Raw genomic sequence first — 22588 nt, forward strand, 5'->3', positions numbered from 1 at the left:
CGATCTGGTTCAGATTTGACAGTAGATATAATCATTCTTTACGATCATCATTTTCTCGTTTCTTTAAAATTGTGTATGCCGCAGATATTCGTCTTTTGTGCGGGAAATGTCTTTTGTGTTTTGAAATACACTTGCAACAGTAATATATAAAATGTCGTTATTCTAGCTCTTATAGTCTACGAGCAGTAAGCGCTCATAGGGACGGACAGACAGACATGGCCCAACGACTCGACTATTGATACTGATCAAGAATATATGTATGTATGTACATACATATATACTTTATTGGGTCGGAAAACAGCATGCAACCAGGATTTAATCAAGAGTTGACTGATTTCGAACAGCAAATTGATAGGACCATTCCATCTTACTGCGTTGCTGTGGTGTCATTAGTTGTTTGACTAAATTTAATGATTCGAAAGGATGCTACCTCTCAGGAACTGAATCTCCAGATTATAAATAATACACACTATTTACATTTTGTAAAAAATGTTATCTTAACATGTTTCTGTAACATGCTCGTTCGTCAATCTGGCAACGCCAACAGAAGGAACCATATTTGTTCTGTATTTTATGACTTGAAATCTTTTTCTACACCGAAAAAAAGTGGAATCCAAAACTTTACACTGGGTGTGATTTTCATTTTGAAACAATAATCACACTTAAGGCGCGAGATCGTTGCTCTCATTAAAAAACAACAAACACAAAACCTTCTCAATTTAAAGTTAGGTTACCTCTCTGTTTTTTTGTGGACCTTTTTTTAAACCTTGTTTTGGACACAATATAATAGCAAAGAGTTAATAAAATTAGCATACCCTGTGAAAAATTGATTTAGCAATCGGATAAAATTATGACTTCCGAGCTGAAGGTCTCAGCCAGCTAATCATATTTGACGGAATATCAAACAAGAGGAATATGTATGATATTAGTAGTTCGACCTTAAAAATTCGTCTGTATATTTACGGTATATTTTAAAAATGAGACGTATATTTTGGTATATTTCTGAGGCACAGTCACACTGCATAATTTTTCTGTCTATTCTAAAAAACAGAAAACACTATTTAGTAGATGTTTATTGAAATATATTTTACAAATGCTGTTTTCTTCATATTTGTTCAACAGTGTACGGTTATGAAGTTACAAGAAAACCAAAAGGCACATTAAGAGATAACCTAGTGAAACTCAAGCATACCCTTACCCACACACAAGCAAATGGAGCAGCAGCAACACGTCTCAAAGTTGTTTGTCTGCACGGCGGTTGATTGTAAAGATGATATCGAGGAGGTACGAAACTTAGATCAAAAAAATTGTACATTTGAAATAAATAATAATCTCTTTCTTGTTTATTTAGAAATTTGAGCGATCTTACACTAATCTGCAGCAACAAATTGCAGGCCTTAGTGATAAGGAGATGCACGACATGCTGTCGCAGTTTGTTTGTAAAGACAAACAGCATGACGAAATTTCAATTGGCTTCCTTTATATAATGCTAACTGACCCTGGTATGGCTCCAAAAACGTATCGAGATATAACTCTTGTGTCCAGGGACGGCATGAATGTGATTGTTTCAAACCTTACCTTACTTGTCGCTGAGAAGTATTCTAAGCTCACAGAGGTTGCCCGCAGACAGCTTATCTGGGTATTACGAGAATTTGTGAAGCACCAGGTACTCAGCGTCGAAAATGTAATTTGGAACTGTTTACGACAAGCTGGCGGAGGAGATGCGTCTCACAGAAACCTGTTTCTCGTGGAGAGTCTGCTCGATATATTCATAGAGTACAGAGCATGGCTGGAAGCCAATCCGTTTCTCGTACAATCCACAGTTTACAGCTATGTCCGCCTCATAGAAGACCATGCTAATCCTGCCCTGATATCACTTCGTCAAAAGGAAGTAAAGTTTACAATTTCATTGATTCGGGAACGTTTCCATGATATCATTCCACTAGGAAGAGACTTTGTACGGTAGGTGTATAAAACAGTTAAATAATTTAAAAAAAAAAATATGCGAGTGAACCCTCGGCATGCATGATATTTAAAAAATACTTATTGTGATTGTTTATTTTTGTAATTACCTGTTTTAAAGTTGTCTTTATAGCAAGTATCAGATTGTAATTTATCTAATGAACTGACAAAATTCCCAGAAGCTTCTGCACAGTATTAAATAACTTTTTTTTTCATTCAAAAATGTTTTGTAAAATATACAACATAAAACATTCAAGAAGCAAAAAAACATTTGGAAAGAGTCGTCTAATATTTGTATTCTATTTATTTTTTCCAATAGCCTTTTACAAAACGTAGCGCGCATTCCCGAGTTCGAACAATTATGGCGGGATATTCTCTACAATCCCAAGAGCTTACATCCAACATTCAACGGGATTTGGCAATTACTACAAATTCGGACAAGCCGAAGGTTTCTGCAATGTCGCCTCCTACCAGAGATGGAACGCAAATTACATTTTTTAGCATCGTCTGTAAAATTTGGCAATCAGAAGCGCTACCAGGATTGGTTTCAGGACAAGTATTTTGCCACACCTGAGTCGCACAGCTTACGCTCAGACCTCATCCGTTTCATAATTAATGTAATTCATCCGACTAACGATATGCTCTGTTCGGACATTATACCGCGATGGGCGATCATAGGCTGGCTCATCTCATCATGCACAAACCCAATAGCATCGGCCAATGCAAAGTTGTCATTGTTTTATGATTGGTTATTTTTCGATCCAGCCAAAGATAATATTATGAACATAGAGCCCGGCATTCTGGTGATGTATCACTCCATTAGAAATCATCCATTTGTCAGCAGTACGCTTTTAGATTTTCTGTGTCGCATTACAAAGAACTTTTATGTGAAGCATGAGGATAAAATTCGAATGGGCGTATACAATTCATTAAAACTTATACTTGACAAACAGGTTTGGTGTAAAGATATATTTCTTAGCCGTTTAAATACTTAATAATTATTATTTACAGGTAATACCAAACCTACAACCGCTATTTGAATCGCCAAAACTTGACAGAGAACTTCGCAATTTAATACGAGAAAACTTCAGGGAATTTGTGTCGTCTTTTCCAAACCTATCTCAGCCCATTTATCCAACGCCACATCCTATTCAGAGTCAAATTTTTAAAAAAGATTTTCAAATGATGCATGGGGGTCAGTGTTCGTATTCCATAGTATATATCGTTTAAAGTCGTATCATAATCATTTTTATTTCTTCAGAAAATTATGATATCGCTGGAACTGTGTTTTCTACTAACAGTGGATCTGTCGTATCGCTAGTAGATGAGGACAACAAAACGGCTATGCCGCCATCAGAGCGAGAAATTGAAGGCATTTTCAGGGACCAAGACGTTGAGAGCTTAGGAAGGAATAATAAAAACGATGAAAATACCGATGACGACGACGACTTGCCACTTTCAAAAGTCAGATTGCGACAGATTACAAAAAAAAAACAATAATTTAATTAGTTTTCCTTTTCAGGTCAGACTTAAAGAAAAGCCAAAGGTTGAGCTAGCCGAAGCAATTGCCGAATCATTTGAAACTTTTATTACAAAACGGAACTCATTTACTTTTGAGGCATTTTTAAAAGATTTTCGTTCCTTACCTGCTTCTGCCTTTGAGGAGTTTCAGCTTAGTTATGTGATCTCGAATACCGTTTTAATTCTTCGCGAAACCTTACCCCAGCAAAATATATTCTCGGAGAGCAAGACTGATGAGAAGTTTTTGGCAAAGAGCATTAGCTATCCCATTTACGGTCTGTTTCGTTTTCTTTACGAAAACGATGAGAAAAGCAAAAAACCATTTCAAACAATGCTATCTGAGATATGTGAGCGAATACCTGAAACAGGATTTTTGTTTCTCTATTTTATGAAGATTCACTGTAAGTTGCAAACCCGCAAAAATTCACAACTGTCATATCAGTTCAAAACGACCGTATATCGACAAATATGCGATGCGGCTGATGACAAGATTGGCAACTGCCTGGTCAGAGACCTCGACCTGCTTGAGAAGGAAAATACAACCATTTACTTATGGCTCTTGCCTGACATCTATCGAGAGTTTAAGTCAATCGCCACCAATAACACTGAGCTATTGCGGATTACCCTGCGATGCATAGATGCAAAAAATGTTCGTGACATAATATACTCAGTCGCGCAAGGCAAGCTCACCATATTTAAACAAGATGGGCTGATTGATTGTATTAGAGAGAGTTTAGATTATGAGACATACGAACAATTCTGTCTGTGGCAGCTCGTTCAAGCACATGATGTACCCTTAAAGACTATTCAGGTAAGCAGTAGTTGTGATCTCAACTATTCTATTTTTATACCCGGTGTACCTTATTAACTCACATTATACCGACTGAGTACCGGGTATAAAAGTAGAAGTTCACAATGTTTCCGCTCGTCACGCTAATAATTTCAAACTTTTTAGGACCTATTGCCAGAATTAGAAGCGGCAAATCATCCGGAAGCACTAAGTCATTTTCTCTTACTTTTAAAAAACGAAGAGCCGACGAATGAAATAATTCGACTTATGCTAAGCAGGGAAGCTAAATCAAGGGGAGATCCCTTTGTCACTTCGGCGTTAAGGTAAACGTATACATTTGCCTACATTTGAGTAATATATTAATATGAAACTATTTTGTTGATAGGTTTTGGTGTCAGCGGTACGAAGAAAAGCTGTCTGAAATCATTGCATCTTTGCTAACATCAAAATATCCTAGCTCATCGCCTAACAAAAGAAAACGACCATCTAAAGGTAGTTCCGTTGCCAGCAGTACTCCCTCCGCTGATCAAGTAGGTTTATTACATAGAATCAGGATTTACTAATTACTCTTTTTAAATTTTGTGCTTTAAAAGGTATTAAACCATTTAGAGCATTATAGAAGAAGTTGCAGGCACGGCACAGGTACCGGGCTATATGTTCATGACATGATGCAGCGGGCTTTGCAATCGGCATATTCTCATAGTAATGAAAGCACAAAGGCAAGTACTCAGTACATATTTGTAATCTGGTTCATATAATACAATATAATCCTATAGAAACAATTCAGCGATCTATTCGCATTGGCAGCGGAAGACGAAACCACTGCCGTTGGCCGCCGTGGCGGGAGCGGTCGAGGACGTAAGCAACCAGTTAGTAAAAAGGACGCAAATAATCACAGCGCAGGAAATAAAAAAAATTCGGAGATCATTAAAACTATATACTCATCCGATGAAAACTCGAGCGAGGTATGGAAAATTTGATATGGAACACTGTAACATTTAAAAACTAATACTTTTAGGAGGATTGGTCGAAACAGAAAACTACACAGGCTGCAAAGAAACGGAAAAAAGTTATTAATGAGTCTGACTGACAGTTTGAACGTCAAACTCTGGCTTCAGTCTCCATTGTATGCTTTGACGAAGTGAATTATATGAAAAACGAAAAAGAGTTTTTCAACGACATTAGTTAAGTTGAAAAGTGTTTCATAAGATTTTATAATTAATAAGTAAATAATTAGTAAAACAAACTATAGAATTTTTTGAATGTTAAAATTGTAACGTTATATTTTTTTATTTTCAATAAAAAAAAAAATGCTTATAGATCTTTTAAAAAAATTACGGATGGTCACAAGGAAATGAGACGTGTCTATGTATAGGATCTTCACTAATAATAATATAATATGTTGTAACTAATGGGCAGATTAAGTAGGCTGACTGTAGGGTCGTCATTCCAGATTGATTAAAAATAGTTAGTCTTGGCTGTTTGAAACAAAAAATTCTTTTGAAATAAAGTTTCCCTGTTTAAGTAGATAATAACTCTTTGTCTCCGTTCTGCATCCGTAATAAGAACCGTAGGAACGTAACAAATAGCGTCAGATGTGCGGAATGTTCAAAAATGGATCAGTTAAAGAAAGTATTGGCAGAGCGGGGCTTACCGTTTGAAAGCCGAATTACAGATGCGGTTGAAAGTTGCAATGGAGAGAACAGGACTCAGTGTTGAAAATTACGAGTTCTTGGATGAGGCTCCAGGTCGACAGTGGAGGAGAACCAGCCGGCATCGGACAATGGGCAGATGATGGCGATGTTGCATCAGATGATGCTGTAGATGAAGGGTCAAGGTGACCAACAGGAACAGATGATATTGCACCTGAAGGATCAGGTAAAGGATCAAAGGGAAGTCCATTTACAAAGACTAGAAGCTATCGCAAAACAGATGGAAGATAAATGGGCCAACTTTGACAAGAAACTCCAGGAAAACTCACAAGCAGTTCAATTCAAAATGTCAGCGTATAAGAATAATTGGACTAAATCTGACCGCGCAGCTGCCTTGGTGATTCCCGACGCAGATAAACTGAATAAAGAGGCTGTTAAGCGTGCCCTGTAGCGTTGCAGCCAGTCAGGTGTTGACTTGTGAGGCATCACTCTTAATATGCCGTTCATCACCGAAAGCGCATATGTTACGAACTGAGGTGAATGATCGATTGTCAAGAAACGAGGGACATAGAGTATTCAAGCTTCATCTGAACTAAAACAGAATATATGATGAGACAATGCAATGATCGACAAAACGGTGCCAGATTCCGGGAAATGAAAGACTACCCTGAGAAAATAATGGACTCGAGATTTGAAAACGGATCTAGAGCACGAGTCATTGTAGCTGATATCATAGACGACATCAGAATATGAGTACATTTTATGACCCGTTATGGTTTTGCTCTACATCGAGGGAAAGAGTTCCGAGCTATGAGAATGCACAACTACCTATATGTGCAAACGGTGACTACGGGTACGTGAGATTTTATTTTTTATATATTATTAATATATTAATATACATTTTTAGCCAAAACGTTTCGTTTGCCCCGCATTTTATTTTTAAAAATCTTTGTAACTGAATTTTTTTCCTAGACTTCTTAATAAGTTACTTCAAAAGTAACGGTACACATAATTTTATTTTTTTCTTGTCTGTGATCATTTATTATAAAATACATACTATTTATCTAGTCGTAAAATAAAAAAAGTTTCGTTTTCGGTGCTCCCGTTTTCACAATTTTTGTATCAATATACATATTTCAATTTCTCATCTACGTATTTTGCCAAAAAAAAATATCTGACCTGGCTTCTTCGAAAATATGCAGCGTGATAAAAAGGACTTTTTTCAATTTCTTTTCTTAAAGCAAAATGACGACAGAAAGTACGCGATTTAAGAAGATTAAGATATCTTAGATGCAACACCTGACGAGCTGAGAGTAACAGCATGCATATTGAAAATTCAATTGCTAATGGTCAAATTTTTTGCACCAACATTTTGAAAAATGTGTCGGGAAACAGGTTCTGTTGTTCCGATGTTCTGTTACGCGTAAACGCCAATGTTCTGATAGCCAAATAAGGCTGCGTCAGCTGTCTGCAAGAAAACGAAAAATATTGTTGCCCGGACCAGTTATTTCCGAGCCAAATTTGAGCTTGTGTTAAGAACAATTTATAGAAAAGACACAAGCTAAATTGCTCTGTCAATTTTTTGCAATTAAGATGAGCCCGTCTAAATAAGTCCTTTTTATGAATTTTTCAATTTGTGTATGGAGCTAAAAATCAGCTGAGAAAATAACTTTTATCGATTTCGGATTTCAGTTATCGGGCTACAAATCAGCTGAGAAACAACCTTCGTGTGTACAATAGTGTGCAACTAAGTACAGTAAAATAGTAAATATAAATAAATAAATAATATGCATGATACAATATATAATATATATAATCAGTGTAATGTACATGTTACTTTTTCGATATTTTACTTTTTAGCTTTTTCCACCGCCGATTCATACCAATTGAACTACATGCACACATTAAACCGCACATGAGTTTCTCAAATGGTTCCGACACGTAAACGTATAGTGATAATTATTTGCGTAGTCGTCATACTCGGCTGTTTGCTACGAATTTTACTTTTCAATTCTCCCCTGCCAACATTATCGGTAAGTACATATGTAAACGTTTTGTTTTTTTTATTACTACTGACTTAATTTCCATTCTGTGCAGGACCAGGAAAATTATCAACGGACCATTGGAGCGCCTGTGCTAGTTAAGGTTTTCTATGAGGCATTATGCCCAGACTCAAAGTACTTCCTTACAAAACAGCTACTTCCAGCATACGAGGCTGCTGCACCAATAATGGAGGTGCTACTTGTTCCTTACGGCAAGGCGACAACAAGTGAAAACGATGGCAAATTAAGTTTTGATTGTCAACATGGTCCTACAGAATGTCAGGCAAATATATATCACGCGTGTGCGTCTGAAGCAATTGAAGATCCGCTAGTTCGGTTACAGGTTGTATCCTGTATGATTCGAGACAATCGTTCCCCTCAAGAGGCAATGCGCAAGGTAATTATGGCGTGATGCTCCTCAAAATATTATATTGTGTAGGATAGGACCTTAAAAACATAGTATAAACATTGATTTTGGAAATAGCCCATAAAATTTATTAGATAACAGGAAAAAACTAAAATATTCCATTGGTGGAAACCAATTTATCTCTTCCAGTGCGCGAAACAGCACGTTGATCTCGTACAAAAATGTTATGACAGTAAGCAAGGATCAGAGCTGCTGAAACAGAATGGAGAAGCCACACATTCCCTCAGGCCACAAGTAACATTTATTCCAACTATAACAATAGATGGCTACCAGGGTAGACAGGCATCTATTTTAAAAAACTTGCTTTTTGAAGTGTGTAAAGCTGCCGGTGACACAGATCAAGCTAAACAAATATGCAAAAACACTGTGTAGGGCAATTGTTTCCAGCACAAAATACAGCATATTCTATGCTTAAGAGACTACAAAGATTATCATTTTAACCAACTTTTAATTCTAACAAAACATAAAAATATGTAAATACACAATTTCAATAAAAATAATTGTACATATAAAAATATATATATATGTGATTAAAGCTCCTTTAGTTTTGTCATGTGCTTATAATTGAATGATCGACTTGAATATTTACATCATGGCTTGCTATGTACTCTTCCACATTGGGCTCGCAATTTACAGCAATTAAGAACCTTTTCATAAGGCAGCACTTTGTGTCGCACAGATTTAATGCAAATTCAATAGTAAATATAGGGTTGTTTTCGCTGCTAAAATCATTTTTCAAAACTTGTGCCTGCAAGTTACACATTCCATTTTTCAGGCATCCAGATTTTTGATTTACCTCCAGTGCACTATTCAACGTTCTTATCGTCCATTTTTGTGGAGCTTCTTCTGTAAACTTAAGCTGTGGTGAAAGTCGAATGTTAAAGTTAATCGTGCTCTTTCTACTACAATGCAAAGGCAACGCACTAAGCATATGTGGTTCGCCATTCTTTGGCAGAAGTTGCGGAGCATCTGTTTCACTAGCACAGTCAACTTTGTTAAAATCTAGTAAAAATGGTCGGGCTTTTAAAGTTAACAAATCAATTATTTGTATGGCGTGATTATTAGTATCTGAAACCAACAAATTCCTCCCTTCTGCGTCCAAGCATAGTCCAGCTGGCTCGTTGAAAATCAAAGGCGTGCCTCCTTGACTCTTTATAGCCAACGTCGAAACACAGTTCGTCTCCGTGTCAATAACTTTAATTTTATGATTATATGTGTCAGCCACATACACCTTGTTGTCCGCATCACTATGTGTAACTCCAAGCGGATGTTGAAGTTTTGCATTAAAAAGCTTGCCATCGACATCGCCGAACGCAAAAAGGTTCTGAAAATTTTAAATATGTACGTGTTTTTAATGGTCGTTTCTTAATAATACAACTTACCAGGGGGTTGCGATCCCCTCCAACTACTGGCATCACTTTTCCATCAATCATAGATGCCTTTCGTATGCTAGAGCTTTCGCTGTCAGCTATAAAGAGAAAATCCTTTGACATGGCCAGGCCAGAGGGCTGCGCAAATGCAGCGTTCTGTGGATATGAGTTGTTACGATTTTCCTCCAGACCGTTGCCGATTAACGACACACAGCAAAGTGGTTCGAACTTGCGAAATTTCCACCATATAATACCTTCTGGAAAGTATCCCCAAATCTGGTGGGTTCCGGCCATTGAGATAAGTATAATAGTTTTTTCAGGCACATTACGCTCGTCAAGATGAAAAGACATATCCATATCACGTGTGCGAAATACAGCCAAATCCCAAGGCGAAGATAAAGCCTGCAGCGGCCCTACACGACCACCAATCCGTTCGTTTCCTTGATGCCCTGTACCAGCAAGGGTTTCTACTAATTCATTTTCTAGCGATATTTTTCGGAGTGCGTGATTTTCGGTATCGGCAACAATTAGCGTGCTCTCATTAAGAAATGCCACGCCCTGAGGACTATTAAAACGTGATAGAGCCAATTTACCATCAACGAAGCCAGCCTGAAGACCTCCGATCTTATGTTCTACGACACCATCAGCAGACACCACAAGTACCCGATTGTTACCAGCGTCAGCTATTGCGTAGCGACCTAACGAACTTCGAGCAATTTTAGCGGGAAAACGCAAACTAGACGTCGGATGCAAATGACTTGATAGCTTCATAGGTAGACTGCCTAAGTTTATTTTTTCCTGTCGGCTAAAGAAAGATAACGCGGCACCAATAAACTCCTGCATGAATATCCCATGTCCTTCACCCATAAGTAACAACATGGGCAAACCAGTCGGACTCAACACCATTATTGATGGCCAGCAGCGTACACCAAGAGCACGCCACAAAGCGGAACGGGAATCGTTTACAATGGGATGCGTGATTCCATATCGATCTACAGCAGACAGTATGTTTGCAGTAGTGCGCTCGTTCTCAAATTTCGGACTGTGTACACCGATAACTACAAGTCCGCTTTCAATGGGAAATCGCTCTTCTAGACTATGCAGCTCTGGTAATACGTGCATGCAGTTTATGCAACAATAGGTAAAGAAGTCTAGAACGACAACTTTTCCGCGCAGACCTTCTAGAGATAAAGGTTGACTGACGTTAAACCAATCCAAATCTAAGACCATATTAAATAAATATTTATACAAAATTATGATTTCATTCAAACTCACCTGATTCAAATTCAATGTTTGTAGACTTTAGCTTAGCAATGGAGTTGTCGTCGTCCCATCGCTCAAGATAGTCAATAAGTACTTTCACTTTTTCTTTCTCTCCATTGGTGTTGCGGTATGTTTGCTGTAACTCATCTGTTATATATGTAACGATGTCGATTGGCGGTAGATCGTCGGAGTTATCCATTTAAATAAATTTTTAATTCTGAATGGTACAAAGAAATAGTGGAGTATATATATTATACATCAATATATCGATATATAGTGTGATATTTATCGTTTCGGTGCATTCAGAAATAAATTCGACAATATTTTTAGAGGGGGAGGTCATGAGTGACCAGCACAACCAAATAAGTATGTAAATATTTAGGGTATTTCTTTAATATTGTCAGAAAACATATGGCACATTATTTTTGTATAATTTCGTTACAAATATGTTTGTATGTTACAAATGTTTTTCCAATAATTGTTTCAATTTTCAGAACCAATTTTGTTGGTTTGGTGAATATGAAATTCACTATCACAATTGTCAGCACATGAGATGTAAACAGACGAAAAATTCTAAGTATAGCATTGTTAGTATAACAAAATAATAATATAAGTGCGTGTCACATGTTGCAATAGCAGAATAGCAGAAAAAAAGAAAACGATTTGATCATCGAAATGGCTATTGAAACGTGACCTAGACCTAGACCTAGACGTGACTTAATCACAAACATTATGCTATCTCTTTCTTCGCAGAAAATTTGGGAAAGTCCAATGTCATAACGCTATAAACAAACACAAACAGTGTAACCGTAGAGTATGTGCACTCGGTCACACTATGCCCCGAGTGAAATATATGAACAATTTTGTCGCCAAAAAAATTTAGCTTAGCTTTATATTTAGCTCACATACCCATTACATCGGCATTTTTAGAGTATTATGAAAGTTTTTGAAGAATTTGGCACCACGGAAGAACTCTTACAAGTATAAAAGAAAAACCAAGGTTTTGGTCTGAATTGTGAAATTTCACAATTTGAAATAAATAAATTGGCGATGGAATCGGCTATAATAAAACTAAACATATCAGAACTATAGAACTAGAACGTTACTTTTTGGACGCCCTTAAAAGTCTTGGTGCTTGAATTTGCGGAGTATCAGCAATGTTGTAATTCGAAATCTTTATAATGGGATATACTCCACTTCAACTTGTGTATTTTTTTTTGTTTTTAATAGCTGCAAAGTAATAATATAAAAACGAGCGTGAACGTTGTCTGGAAGAAGGACTTTTAATATTAATGTAAAGAAATAGGGTATAAAAATGTCCATACCACCTATTGACAAGCAACAAGTGTTCAAATTACGTAACAGTTCATACCATTTACGTGCTTTACATGCTTTTATTTTCGATTGACCTTTGCCTAAACCTTACTTACATGCAAACCAATGAAGAAGAGTTTTTAAAATTAGTCAGTCTCGTAGAAAATGTATTCATCAATCAGAGAAAACGATGTGTTCAAAGCTGAAGGTTCCAGCTAGCTAATCAAAATCGAAGAATATGATTTCCAATCATGGAAATCACGATTAACCCATTGTAGAATAGTATACACACAAAATACACACCACGAAAATTATAAAACTTGATGAAGTTTAGCGCAGATAGTGTGGTACATTTTTTTAAAAATAAAGAGAAGGGGTAGGATGCATCTAAAAGAAGAATTAGATATATGTATTATTTTCCGCGCTTTTACGCAAGTTGTTTACCTGTTTAGATGCAGGGAGGTTAAGTGGGTTAAGTTCTCTCTTAATCGGTATATTTCGGTATTTTTCCGAGGGTCAGACCGTATATATATCAATAAATCCGCCTGCTGCTGCTGCCCCAACAATATTTCTCGCTTTTCTTGGGGAAAAGAAGCTCGTTCCGTTAATTATTAGAAAATATTTTCGGAAAAAAGATCACCTATAAATATATATAGATATATATATAAAATATATATTAACATATCGATATACTTTGTTTGGGATTGTCGTTTCGGTATAAATTACGTAGTATGGAAAAAAGTAAACATACATTTCAAAAACGGACTAAATGGACAGAGGAATGTAAAGTTAAAAACAACTTTAGCATTCTGGTAACAAATTTAAGGCTCTTAAATTTCGTTTTCCAAAAGGCTCTAAGCTTGAGGTCGCGTGTGAAAAATGAAAAATCAATCGGTCAAGAATGCTTGCTGCTTAGTTCGTTAAAAATGAAAAGCACACATTTCGCGGTCCTAATTACTATCCTCGTTTTTGCTAATGGTGCAAATGTGGGCCTCTGTTCCGTATCAAAAGGTGACAGTGCTAGTGCTGAGCCTTCAAAAATACCCTACCAAACCCTAGAAAACAGTAAAAGTGTTGACTTAAGATGGATGTCGGTGTCGTCATCACAAAATCAAGCAAGGCAAGTTCTCGCGCAAGAATAGTGATAACTAAAATGTCTGTATGTGCATTCAATTCGACAAATACATATGTACATAAATATGCCTGCATGCACATAGTACCTACATACATATGTTTGTCGGCGTATGCTCATATCATTAAGTAAACATAATGAATAGCCCTGGCTCTTGCTTCGATTTCGCTTTCTGTCATAGGGCTTATATGTGCATATGTATATACATATGCACATAGGTATGTATATAGAACATATTTATCAGGATTTTTCTTTGCTCTGCTGACATAATAACAGGTCGGAATGATTTTCTGGGTAGCGTTTTCAGCAAGTTTACAAGAATGTTCTTTAGGATAAAACTACTTAAAAAAAAATTAATTTTCAATTATCGAACGCTACATAATGTTCTCAGAAACCAAAAATAGCTACTTTTATATTACGTATTCGTATGATCCGTCCAAGGTTTTGGTCATAATTTTTTAAATATACACATACACTTATGTACATATGTATGTGGCCGTATTATTTAGTATGTAACAGTTTACAGTTCCATTTGAGAACAAGTAAGGGCTCAGCTGTTGCTCAAAAACTATGGAAAAGCACTTTCAACTACAGCTGTTTAGGTTTTTTTGCTCACATCTTCCGAATATATGTAAATAAAGTGTTGTTTTCCAAAAGTAGGTCGAATTAGATTAAGAATTAAATAAGTTCCTCTTCCAAGGACGATCGCTCTGCTATGGCAGCTACAAAATATAGTGGTATGAATTAGATTCTAATTATCTGAGTTATGCATGTATTTACACATTAAATTTACTTTAAAAATGGACACCAGTTCCGATAGGAGCTCAAGACTTAACAAGTATATACGATGTGTATACAAATATGTACTGTAGGACTCTGATTTCTTCTCTGCATTGCTTACTTCTGACCATATTCTGGAATATCCTATTTAACATATATTTGTATACATATGTATGTACGTGTATGTATGTATAAATATATTTCTTCCTTGACACACACTTTTTTTGTATATTCTAAGCAACTTACCAAACTCTCTAAAGCATTTCGTCTTTAAATGCATGATTCGTTTAAATGTACGTCACAGCCAGCGTGACCAACATGCTTTCATACATACATATGTACGTTCTTGATCAGCTTGGGCTGCTTGGGTATATCAATGGCGAAGACACGGGATGTGTCCTAAAAATATTATCATCTAAGTTAATAATTGTAATAATTGTAACTTCTTAGTGATCTTTCTTCCGCTTAAGATTATGGCCAAATTATAATACAAGCATTTTAGCTGAAAAGCGTGTCTCCCCAAACAATACTCGCATGTACAAACATACATATATTTTTTAAGCGTGGGGAATAATTTTAAGAATCATATTACAGATATAAGGTCGGAATTACTTGAAATCAAGGATGGAACAACCATTACGGTGAATTATGATTCCCCATCAATCATCTCACAAATCAAACGGTAAATTAACCTTGAAATCAAAAAAATCAGAAAAATATACTGTAGGAAAGCATAATTATTTTGGCATATAGTCAAGTTTTAATTGAATACTAGTGCCGCATCATTGAAAAATGAAGCCCAGCAACCGAGAAAGAAGTTTTAAAAAAAGAAAAGTGCATATATGTAAGAACAGGTGCAAAATATCACGAATAAGGTAAAACGACGATGTTTTCAACACTTTCGTAGCTGTTTCAGATCCTTAGCTTCATCGCTTAAAAATGTTCTTTAGAAATATTAAAATTACCAGATATTCTTTCCAATTTGTATAATTATTTTACAGAAAACTAATGATTCTCTCAACTTTAATAATAAGACAACAAATAATGATAAACCCTATTTTTTAGAGGAAATGAATTTCAAATGTATATCTAGTACAAGATTTGTATACCGAAATTGACCATTCAACCTACAGTATCGATACGAGCCAAATATAAATTGATAATCGCGAGTAGGCAAATGTGCACTCGCAACAAAGTTCAGCTTTCAGAACGTGAAATTTACTAAATTAATACTACAATTTAATTTACGAAAATTTCTTTACTTGCTCAGTAGATAAGATTTTACAAGCTGAAAAGTCCGAAGGTCCCACTGTTCAACGCTTCGAGTCATTTTTCTGATTTCGGACTCGTATCGGTGGTATCCGAAAAAATCTGGATTTTGTCAGTGTTAGCCAATGCTCTTGCTGCTGATTCATGATTGTGTATGCCCATGGCTATGTTTGCACACCCATATTCTTTTTCTTTCGAGGAGAGAGAATACATGTACGTACATACATACATACAGATGTTCATATGTAGGCTTATACACGTACATAAGTACAGCGCACCAGCAACACAAATGAAGTGGAATGGTTTCTTCCAATGATAAAAAGTCTCTTGCAAGAGACTAGAACATACAGGGGTTCCTAGAGCCCAAGCTCAGGCAAACCGATGGACGGACATTTCGGGTATTCTTGGAGAGGATATAATGTAATTATTCCGCATGTTGTTTCATATATGTATGTACATATGTATGTATATCTTCATATGTATGTACATACATATGTATGTAGCTCAGACCAATTCAATTCACATGCGACGGCTGTACAAAGTCGCATTAGTTGCTGCCCCAAAAATCGTGGATCTGAAAATCAATCTTTTCCTTCTTGCTTTAACATGTGTATGTATATACCTATATATGTATGTACATCTAAGAGATTACGTTGAAAGTGATAAGGGATATCTGATAGTGACGCTGAGGATAGGTTCCTTTTTAGTTTAGTTTAGTTTTTGGGTAATGACGCAGGTTAGTACTTCATACTTCGTATCTCTATCTTCACTAATTGACATACCTTGATCAGTACTCGAATGAAATGCTGCCTCATCAAGGGGCGCAGCAGCTACGGAATAAATTATTTTCGTACTTCGCGAAATAGGGATGAAAAAAGGCAATCGACGATCAGTTTAATCTATATATCTAAAACATAGTGTTAGGCTGCGGTCACATCTAATTCTTTCCTATGGCAACTATATGAAAACTGTATTAGTCAGCATTTGCCAAAAATTAATCGAACGTCTGTAACTTGCATTTTCTATAGTTCGAACTAAAACGGGTGGCAGCATTGTTCAGCCGAAGTCAATAGAGACAGATTTCCATATACTTTTGTCCCGATTGGCATATCATTTCACGAACTTTGATGTGAAAACCTTTTAAATAAGCAAAAATGTACTATTCATATTTATATTAGATTGGAGCGGAAAATGGATGTGTGTAACGCCCACAATGATTCGTCTCCGACCCCATGAAGTATTCTATATTCTCGATCAGCATCAATAGACGAGTCGGTTGAGCCATGTCTGTCTCTCTGTCTGTCTGTCTGTCCGTCTGTCCGTCATTATGAGCGCCTAGATCTCAGAGACTATAAAAGCTAGAGCAGCCACATTTTGTATCCCGATTCCTGTGAAATCGCACTTGTACATGTGTATTTCAAAATTTTTCAACACCCCTTCCGCCCCTGCAAAGGATGAAAATATGCGGCACGCTCAATTTTAAAGATGCCAGAAAACTAAAAAACTAAAATGAAATCGCAGGGGCTGCGCGACGCTTTCCACGCGCCTTCTCATTCCCTCTCTTCTCCTCCGGCGGAGTAGAGCCATACTTACTGAGTATCGGGTATAAATGTAGTCGCTGCCCTAGCTGCGACTCCCAACGTAATAAATCCATCAATGATCCCCGATCAAGTTGTGCTTGTGAACGCGCCCATTTTCTCCCAATGGGTAAGATAAATTAGCACCAAGAGAGATGAGTGATGAAGAAGAATAAAATATGCATAGATACTCGTACTGGATACCGTGAAAATGAAAATGTAACTTTTTTAAATTTATTTTTGCACTTGTTTATTTTAGCATACGTATTCGGAGGGAGGCCGTAAACCCAATTCGAATTTTTGGTATACGATTGGAAGACGGTACAACCGAGACGAACGATGGCATACCAAGTGTATTGACTGAGAAAGACCACAAGTTTCGAATTTTTGGCAATGGTTTACAGAAAAATACTCTTATTACATTCACTAATGTGGAGAATGATTACGGAGGTCCCTGTCTGAAGCCGGCCACTGACCTCTTTGCTCCCTTAGAAGTCTCCAGCGATGGCTTTTCGGCCACATACTCGGTTAAATTTCCAGCGGCCAGTAGCATATATTACATTTGTGCTAAAAACGCAGAGGATACAAAAGATGTGAGTGCAGGGTTGTGCCTCGAGACCTTTGAAGACCATCTAAGTATAATTGTAAATTTTCACTTACAGCACAGCACAGCTGTAACCACCACACCTCTTGAGCATCAGGGGAATTCCAAGTGGCTGAAGATAGAAACGCATGAACCATTCTTACCCATCTGGCTGGCAATAATGATCATCCTAGTTTGTCTATGCTTCTCCGCCTTGTTCTCAGGGCTTAATTTGGGCTTGATGGCCATGGACCGCACCGAATTAAAGGTCTGCCACTCTCTACTAGTGATAAGCGCGACCGTTGAACTAAATCTATCTTACCTTTACCTATATATATATGCGTGCATTAATTAGATACTGCGAAACACTGGCACGGAAAAAGAAAAAAAATATGCAGCAAAAATAGCCCCCGTCAGAGATCAAGGTAATTATCTGTTGTGCAGTATTCTCTTGGGTAATGTGTTGGTTAACTCAACCTTTACCATTCTACTGGATGGTTTAACGTCTGGACTTTTTGCTGTTATATTTTCCACACTGGCCATCGTACTCTTTGGTGAAATAACGCCTCAGGTGGGTTTTTAAATTAATAATACTAAGTTAACCATCAAATACCAATGCTGTTTTGCGTCTAACTATTAGATTTTACTGTACTTGAGTGGGTTATTTATGCAAATAACTGAGAGACTCCGAACGAAATTTGTTTAGCCAGATTCGGCAGTTCCTTTTAGGAATAAATCATAACACTCTTCAATATAATTGGGCTCATTGTGGTAGCATGAAGAAGAAATGTGGAAAGGGTCAACAAAAAATGCATAAATTTTATATTAGCTTTCAACATAAATAAATATTACCAGAGAGTCAACAGGGTACTAAGTAAAAAGAATCAGTCGAATCCTAAAGCAAAGGGTTCTCTCGAAACACGAAAGAATCTAAGGATTTTATGGATAACACTACTGACCTTTTTGCTACCTCAAAATTTTTGAGTTAATGTCAGTGAAACCGCTCGTTCCCTCCTTGGTAGAATAGAAGCGATAAACAAATGCAAAGCCGCGTTAGAGTGCTCCAAAAAAGTATTGAGACTTGCAGGTTTTTCCACGCATCCATTTTTTTTAGAGTTAGTTCTTTTTGTTACATAACTTAAGTATATTACGTCTGCTTGTGTTGAACTTTGCAACTCAGAAATACGACTTTTGTACCGTTCGGCACCTTTGGCTCAGTATTGTTTTGAATTTTCTCGAAATACGACCATTTTTGTTTACAAAAAATACCACAATTGTTTATTTGTAACCGTACTAATAGGTTATATGAGGGTTCCAAACGGTATGAAACGGTTAAATGCAATTTTGGGAGGTTTGGTCCAACGGGTTCACCTTAACCGGTTATCCATACATTTACAAACGACACATATAACGACGCTTAATTAATCGTAATTACCTATCCACATAAAATATAAAAGCGCAGGAAAAAATTCTGTTTCGACTTTTCAAAAGTTTTAAAAACCAAAATCTTGAAGGATAAAATTATAAATCTTCATTTGAAAACTTAATATTTTCCAGACGGTAAGTTGAAGCTACAATATGTTTGGGTAAAATTTATAGCGGCATTTACCAGCTTTTCAGAATTGCAAAGTTCAGTAACCAGATGTAAGATACTTAAGTTATGTAAAGATACAAAACTTCTAAAAAGGATTAAACAAAAAGCCGGTTTCCAAAAGTAATAAAAAACCTTAACATGGAAAACATTCATTAAAATAATTCATTAAAAAAATTTAAGGCCCCAAATCTATCAGAAAAAGTCGGTTTGGTTCGAAGCGAAAATTTGGTGGTGCATAGTGTAATTAACGGTAACTACATCGTACACATATGTATTTTTAATAATATTTTGGAATTTTGTAATGTATATGTATAATAAGTATTACACAACATGTTGTATTCATTTTACAGGCTGTGTGTTCAAGATATGGATTGGCTGTTGGAGCCAAAACCATATTAATAACAAAAACTGTAATGGCTATAACAGCGCCCCTGTCGTACCCTATTTCTCGCATTCTCGATGCGTTATTGGGTGAAGAAATTGGCAATGTTTACAACCGAGAACGATTAAAAGAACTTGTTCGTGTAAGTACCGAATGCAATGCCTGCCACAGATTTTCCAAGACACATTTCTACAACTATGTACAAACAAAATTGATCATACACTGTATAGGTCACAAACGATGTCAACGATCTTGATAAAAATGAAGTGAATATCATATCGGGAGCTCTGGAGCTACGCAAAAAGACGGTAGCAGACGTGATGACACACATTGATGATGCTTTTATGCTTTCATTAGAAGCTGTGCTTGACTTTGAAACTGTATCTGAAATCATGAACTCTGGCTATTCCCGCATTCCTGTCTACGATGGAGATAGAAAAAATATTGTGACTTTGCTCTACATTAAGGATTTAGCATTTGTGGATACCGACGACAACACTCCACTGAAAACATTGTGCGAATTCTACCAAAATCCGGTTCATTTTGTATTTGAAGACTATACCTTGGATATTATGTTTAACCAATTTAAAGAAGGCACAATAGGTCATATCGCATTTGTGCATCGCGTTAACAATGAAGGGGATGGGGATCCCTTTTATGAGACCGTTGGGTTGGTTACTCTCGAGGATGTAATTGAGGAGCTTATCCAGGCGGAGATTGTTGATGAGACAGACGTGTTCGTTGATAACCGCACAAAAGTTAAGCGCAATCGTTATAAAAAAGCAGATTTTTCAGCATTTGCCGAACGCCGCGAGGTGCAGGCCGTACGGATATCTCCACAACTAACACTGGCCACCTTTCAGTACTTAAGCACAGGTAAAAAAAAAAAACAGTCTAAATGGGACTATTGGGACTGTGAAACGACTACAAAAAACTCTTTCAGCTGTTGATGCGTTTAAAAAAGATGTCATTTCGGAACCAATTCTCCGGAGATTACTCAATCAGGATGTTTTTCACAATATCAAAGCGAAAGGAAAAAGTAAAGACGACCCTAGTCTGTACATATTCACACAAGGCAAAGCTGTCGACTTTTTTGTACTTATATTGGAAGGCCGTGTGGAAGTCACTATTGGCAAGGAAGCTCTGATGTTTGAAAGCGGCCCATTTACTTATTTTGGCACCCAAGCATTGGTCCAAAATGTAGTTATTGGTATGTTGAAGTTTTGTTTGTTACAAAGTTATTTTGTGCATGTACATATTGATGATAAAGGTTTTAAATTGATTTAATATTAAAATACAATCTATGTTTTCTAGATTCTCCGACGCAAATGGGATCTTTACAGTCGCTGAATATGGATTCTAAAATTCGACAATCCTTTGTACCTGATTACTCTGTTCGCGCTATATCAGATGTGATATACATTGCAATTAAACGGGTTCTATATCTTACTGCCAAAAAGGCCACATTATTGGAGAAAAGTCGTAAATCCGGAACATTTTCAAGTGAGACATTTGACGATGAAGTGGAACGTCTGCTGCACTCGATAAGTGAAGATGAAAAGCCACGATTCTTAGCGGCGAATCAGAGCACGAGGGCTTTGTCTAAGCCCAACCGAAGTTTAACTTCGTCCCCAACGAATATTGATTTATCTCATGACGAGAAGAGCAATAGTCCTAGTGTGCACAATCAAGGTGACCAAAGGATTGGCAACACTGAACCCACGGAGGATGCCTCAATGAGTAGTCTCGTTGCTTCAGATGTAGGAGACCTTCAAAATGGAGAGCAGGATGACAGAGATGCGACCGCTGCTTCCACGCCTCTTCTTCCAAAACTAGAAGAGCAGCCCAAATAGGCCTAAGCCCCAATAGCAATTTCAAGGCACATTTTATTTATGAGCTTATTGCAGAAAATCAAATTTCCCGTAACTATCCATCACATGTTCAATTCCAAATTCGAAAGAAGCCTGCCTGTTTCCGCAAATATTGTTATTATATGATATTATTGTTTGTTCTGTTCTTTCTTTTTTATCCGAATTTAGTCAATCGTTGTGTAATGACGGATTATGTTGTGTTTATGTTTGAAAAGGTATTAATTGGGACCTTTTTGCCTATATTTGAGAAATCAATGGCTACATCCAGCTGTAGTGCATTTTCGTAATACTAATAAGCAAACAACAAATATTTATATATATATAAATGTACTACATGTATAATGTGTTACCTCGTAAAATACGTACTTAAGATGTTAATTTGGCTCCGCCTTTTATCCTCACTTTCTTGCACTCTATTTCTATAGAATGTGTTTAAATTTATTTAATGCTTTAAACTGCATATATGTTCAAAAGCTTTAATAGCATATCACTCTAATCACTCTCTATCACTCTAAAGCTTTCAAAAGCCTGCAGAAATGGAGTCCTAGTTCATAGCATAGCCATAGCCCCATGGAATGCCTATAATTACATTATGTTATTTTCACTTCAACTACTGTATTAAAAAAGCAAAAGCATAGGGGCTTGTGAAAAACTAAACTCTTTTCGTTGGCCATTATTGGACATTTATTTAAATTAAATTTTAAAAAACACATCAACAAAAAACACAAATCGATGTAAACATACACACACACATACTCTATGAAAATAAATCGCTAGGAACAAAAGAAGAAAAAAACCCAAGTAAAGCATTGGTACTTCAATTTATATTCGTTTTTGTATAGAAAGCTATTCCTTAATTGTTAAAACTGTGTCCCTCGTTATCGATTTTGAATCTAGAACCATTTTTTGACAGACGACCTATAATGCTATAAATCCTCAATCTTGCAGATAGATTTCAAGTCCATGTCATTAATAAATATTTTGTCCCTTCCTTTCCTGTAAAGTAAAATACATACATATGTGTATATTTGGCTGTTAGTTAAAACCTCGAGTTTAAAC

At 36.6% G+C, this 22588-nt stretch overlaps 4 protein-coding genes across 7 annotated transcripts; 3 read left to right on the forward strand and 1 right to left on the reverse strand.

Annotated features, from left to right (window-relative positions):
* The first annotated feature begins 982 nt into the window (after window positions 1-982).
* On the forward strand, window positions 983-5463 carry IntS3 (integrator complex subunit 3). Of its 2 annotated transcripts, none has more exons than XM_015188937.2 (11): window positions 983-1284; window positions 1352-1962; window positions 2282-2915; window positions 2974-3157; window positions 3224-3426; window positions 3485-4294; window positions 4439-4596; window positions 4659-4803; window positions 4867-4992; window positions 5050-5238; window positions 5292-5463. In XM_015188937.2, the coding sequence occupies exons 1-11, from the start codon at window positions 1213-1215 to the stop codon at window positions 5361-5363; spliced, it is 3204 nt and encodes a 1067-aa protein (XP_015044423.1). In that variant the 5' UTR covers window positions 983-1212; the 3' UTR covers window positions 5364-5463. The 2 variants fall into 2 exon arrangements, with proteins under 2 accessions (XP_015044423.1, XP_015044424.1); XM_015188938.2 differs by having other exon boundaries at window positions 5310-5463.
* Window positions 5464-7576: 2113 nt separating this feature from the next.
* On the forward strand, window positions 7577-8913 carry LOC117184109 (gamma-interferon-inducible lysosomal thiol reductase). Of its 2 annotated transcripts, none has more exons than XM_033380314.1 (4): window positions 7577-7676; window positions 7786-7958; window positions 8023-8364; window positions 8524-8913. In XM_033380314.1, the coding sequence occupies exons 2-4, from the start codon at window positions 7854-7856 to the stop codon at window positions 8764-8766; spliced, it is 690 nt and encodes a 229-aa protein (XP_033236205.1). In that variant the 5' UTR covers window positions 7577-7676; window positions 7786-7853; the 3' UTR covers window positions 8767-8913. The 2 variants fall into 2 exon arrangements, with proteins under 2 accessions (XP_033236205.1, XP_033236204.1); XM_033380313.1 differs by having other exon boundaries at window positions 7581-7689.
* On the reverse strand, window positions 8823-11335 carry LOC117184108 (NHL repeat-containing protein 2). The gene is made up of 3 exons (XM_033380311.1): window positions 11040-11335; window positions 9777-10984; window positions 8823-9718 (listed from the first exon to the last, which is right to left on the reverse strand). Exons 1-3 carry the CDS (start codon window positions 11224-11226, stop codon window positions 8945-8947), a joined length of 2169 nt encoding a protein of 722 aa, XP_033236202.1. The 5' UTR covers window positions 11227-11335; the 3' UTR covers window positions 8823-8944.
* Window positions 11336-12864: 1529 nt separating this feature from the next.
* Window positions 12865-22242, forward strand: uex (metal transporter uex). 2 transcript variants are annotated; one of them, XM_033380303.1, is made up of 8 exons: window positions 12865-13461; window positions 17359-17692; window positions 17762-17950; window positions 18038-18253; window positions 19627-19800; window positions 19889-20534; window positions 20602-20868; window positions 20973-22242. In XM_033380303.1, the coding sequence occupies exons 1-8, from the start codon at window positions 13073-13075 to the stop codon at window positions 21509-21511; spliced, it is 2754 nt and encodes a 917-aa protein (XP_033236194.1). In that variant the 5' UTR covers window positions 12865-13072; the 3' UTR covers window positions 21512-22242. The 2 variants fall into 2 exon arrangements, with proteins under 2 accessions (XP_033236194.1, XP_033236195.1); XM_033380304.1 differs by lacking the exons at window positions 12865-13461; window positions 17359-17692; window positions 17762-17950 and having other exon boundaries at window positions 18036-18107.
* Window positions 22243-22588: the final 346 nt, after the last annotated feature.

The sequence above is a fragment of the Drosophila pseudoobscura genome, chromosome 4, assembly GCF_009870125.1.
Source record: "Drosophila pseudoobscura strain MV-25-SWS-2005 chromosome 4, UCI_Dpse_MV25, whole genome shotgun sequence".
NCBI classification, from domain to species: domain Eukaryota; kingdom Metazoa; phylum Arthropoda; class Insecta; order Diptera; family Drosophilidae; genus Drosophila; species Drosophila pseudoobscura.

Coding starts and splice junctions, on each gene's coding strand:
- IntS3 (XM_015188937.2), top strand. CDS start 1,213: ATGGAGCAGCAGCAACACGTCTCAAAGTTGTTTGTCTGCACGGCGGTT. Junction 3,158..3,223: donor TTTTCAAATGATGCATGGGG/GTCAGTGTTCGT, acceptor TTATTTCTTCAG/AAAATTATGATATCGCTGGA. Junction 4,993..5,049: donor ATAGTAATGAAAGCACAAAG/GCAAGTACTCAG, acceptor ATAATCCTATAG/AAACAATTCAGCGATCTATT.
- LOC117184109 (XM_033380314.1), top strand. CDS start 7,854: ATGGTTCCGACACGTAAACGTATAGTGATAATTATTTGCGTAGTCGTC. Junction 7,959..8,022: donor CTCCCCTGCCAACATTATCG/GTAAGTACATAT, acceptor CATTCTGTGCAG/GACCAGGAAAATTATCAACG. Junction 8,365..8,523: donor CTCAAGAGGCAATGCGCAAG/GTAATTATGGCG, acceptor TATCTCTTCCAG/TGCGCGAAACAGCACGTTGA.
- LOC117184108 (XM_033380311.1), bottom strand. CDS start 11,226: ATGGATAACTCCGACGATCTACCGCCAATCGACATCGTTACATATATA. Junction 10,985..11,039: donor AAACATTGAATTTGAATCAG/GTGAGTTTGAAT, acceptor ATATGGTCTTAG/ATTTGGATTGGTTTAACGTC. Junction 9,719..9,776: donor GAGGGGATCGCAACCCCCTG/GTAAGTTGTATT, acceptor TAAAATTTTCAG/AACCTTTTTGCGTTCGGCGA.
- uex (XM_033380303.1), top strand. CDS start 13,073: ATGGAAAAAAGTAAACATACATTTCAAAAACGGACTAAATGGACAGAG. Junction 18,254..19,626: donor TTGGTGAAATAACGCCTCAG/GTGGGTTTTTAA, acceptor TTCATTTTACAG/GCTGTGTGTTCAAGATATGG. Junction 19,801..19,888: donor GATTAAAAGAACTTGTTCGT/GTAAGTACCGAA, acceptor TACACTGTATAG/GTCACAAACGATGTCAACGA.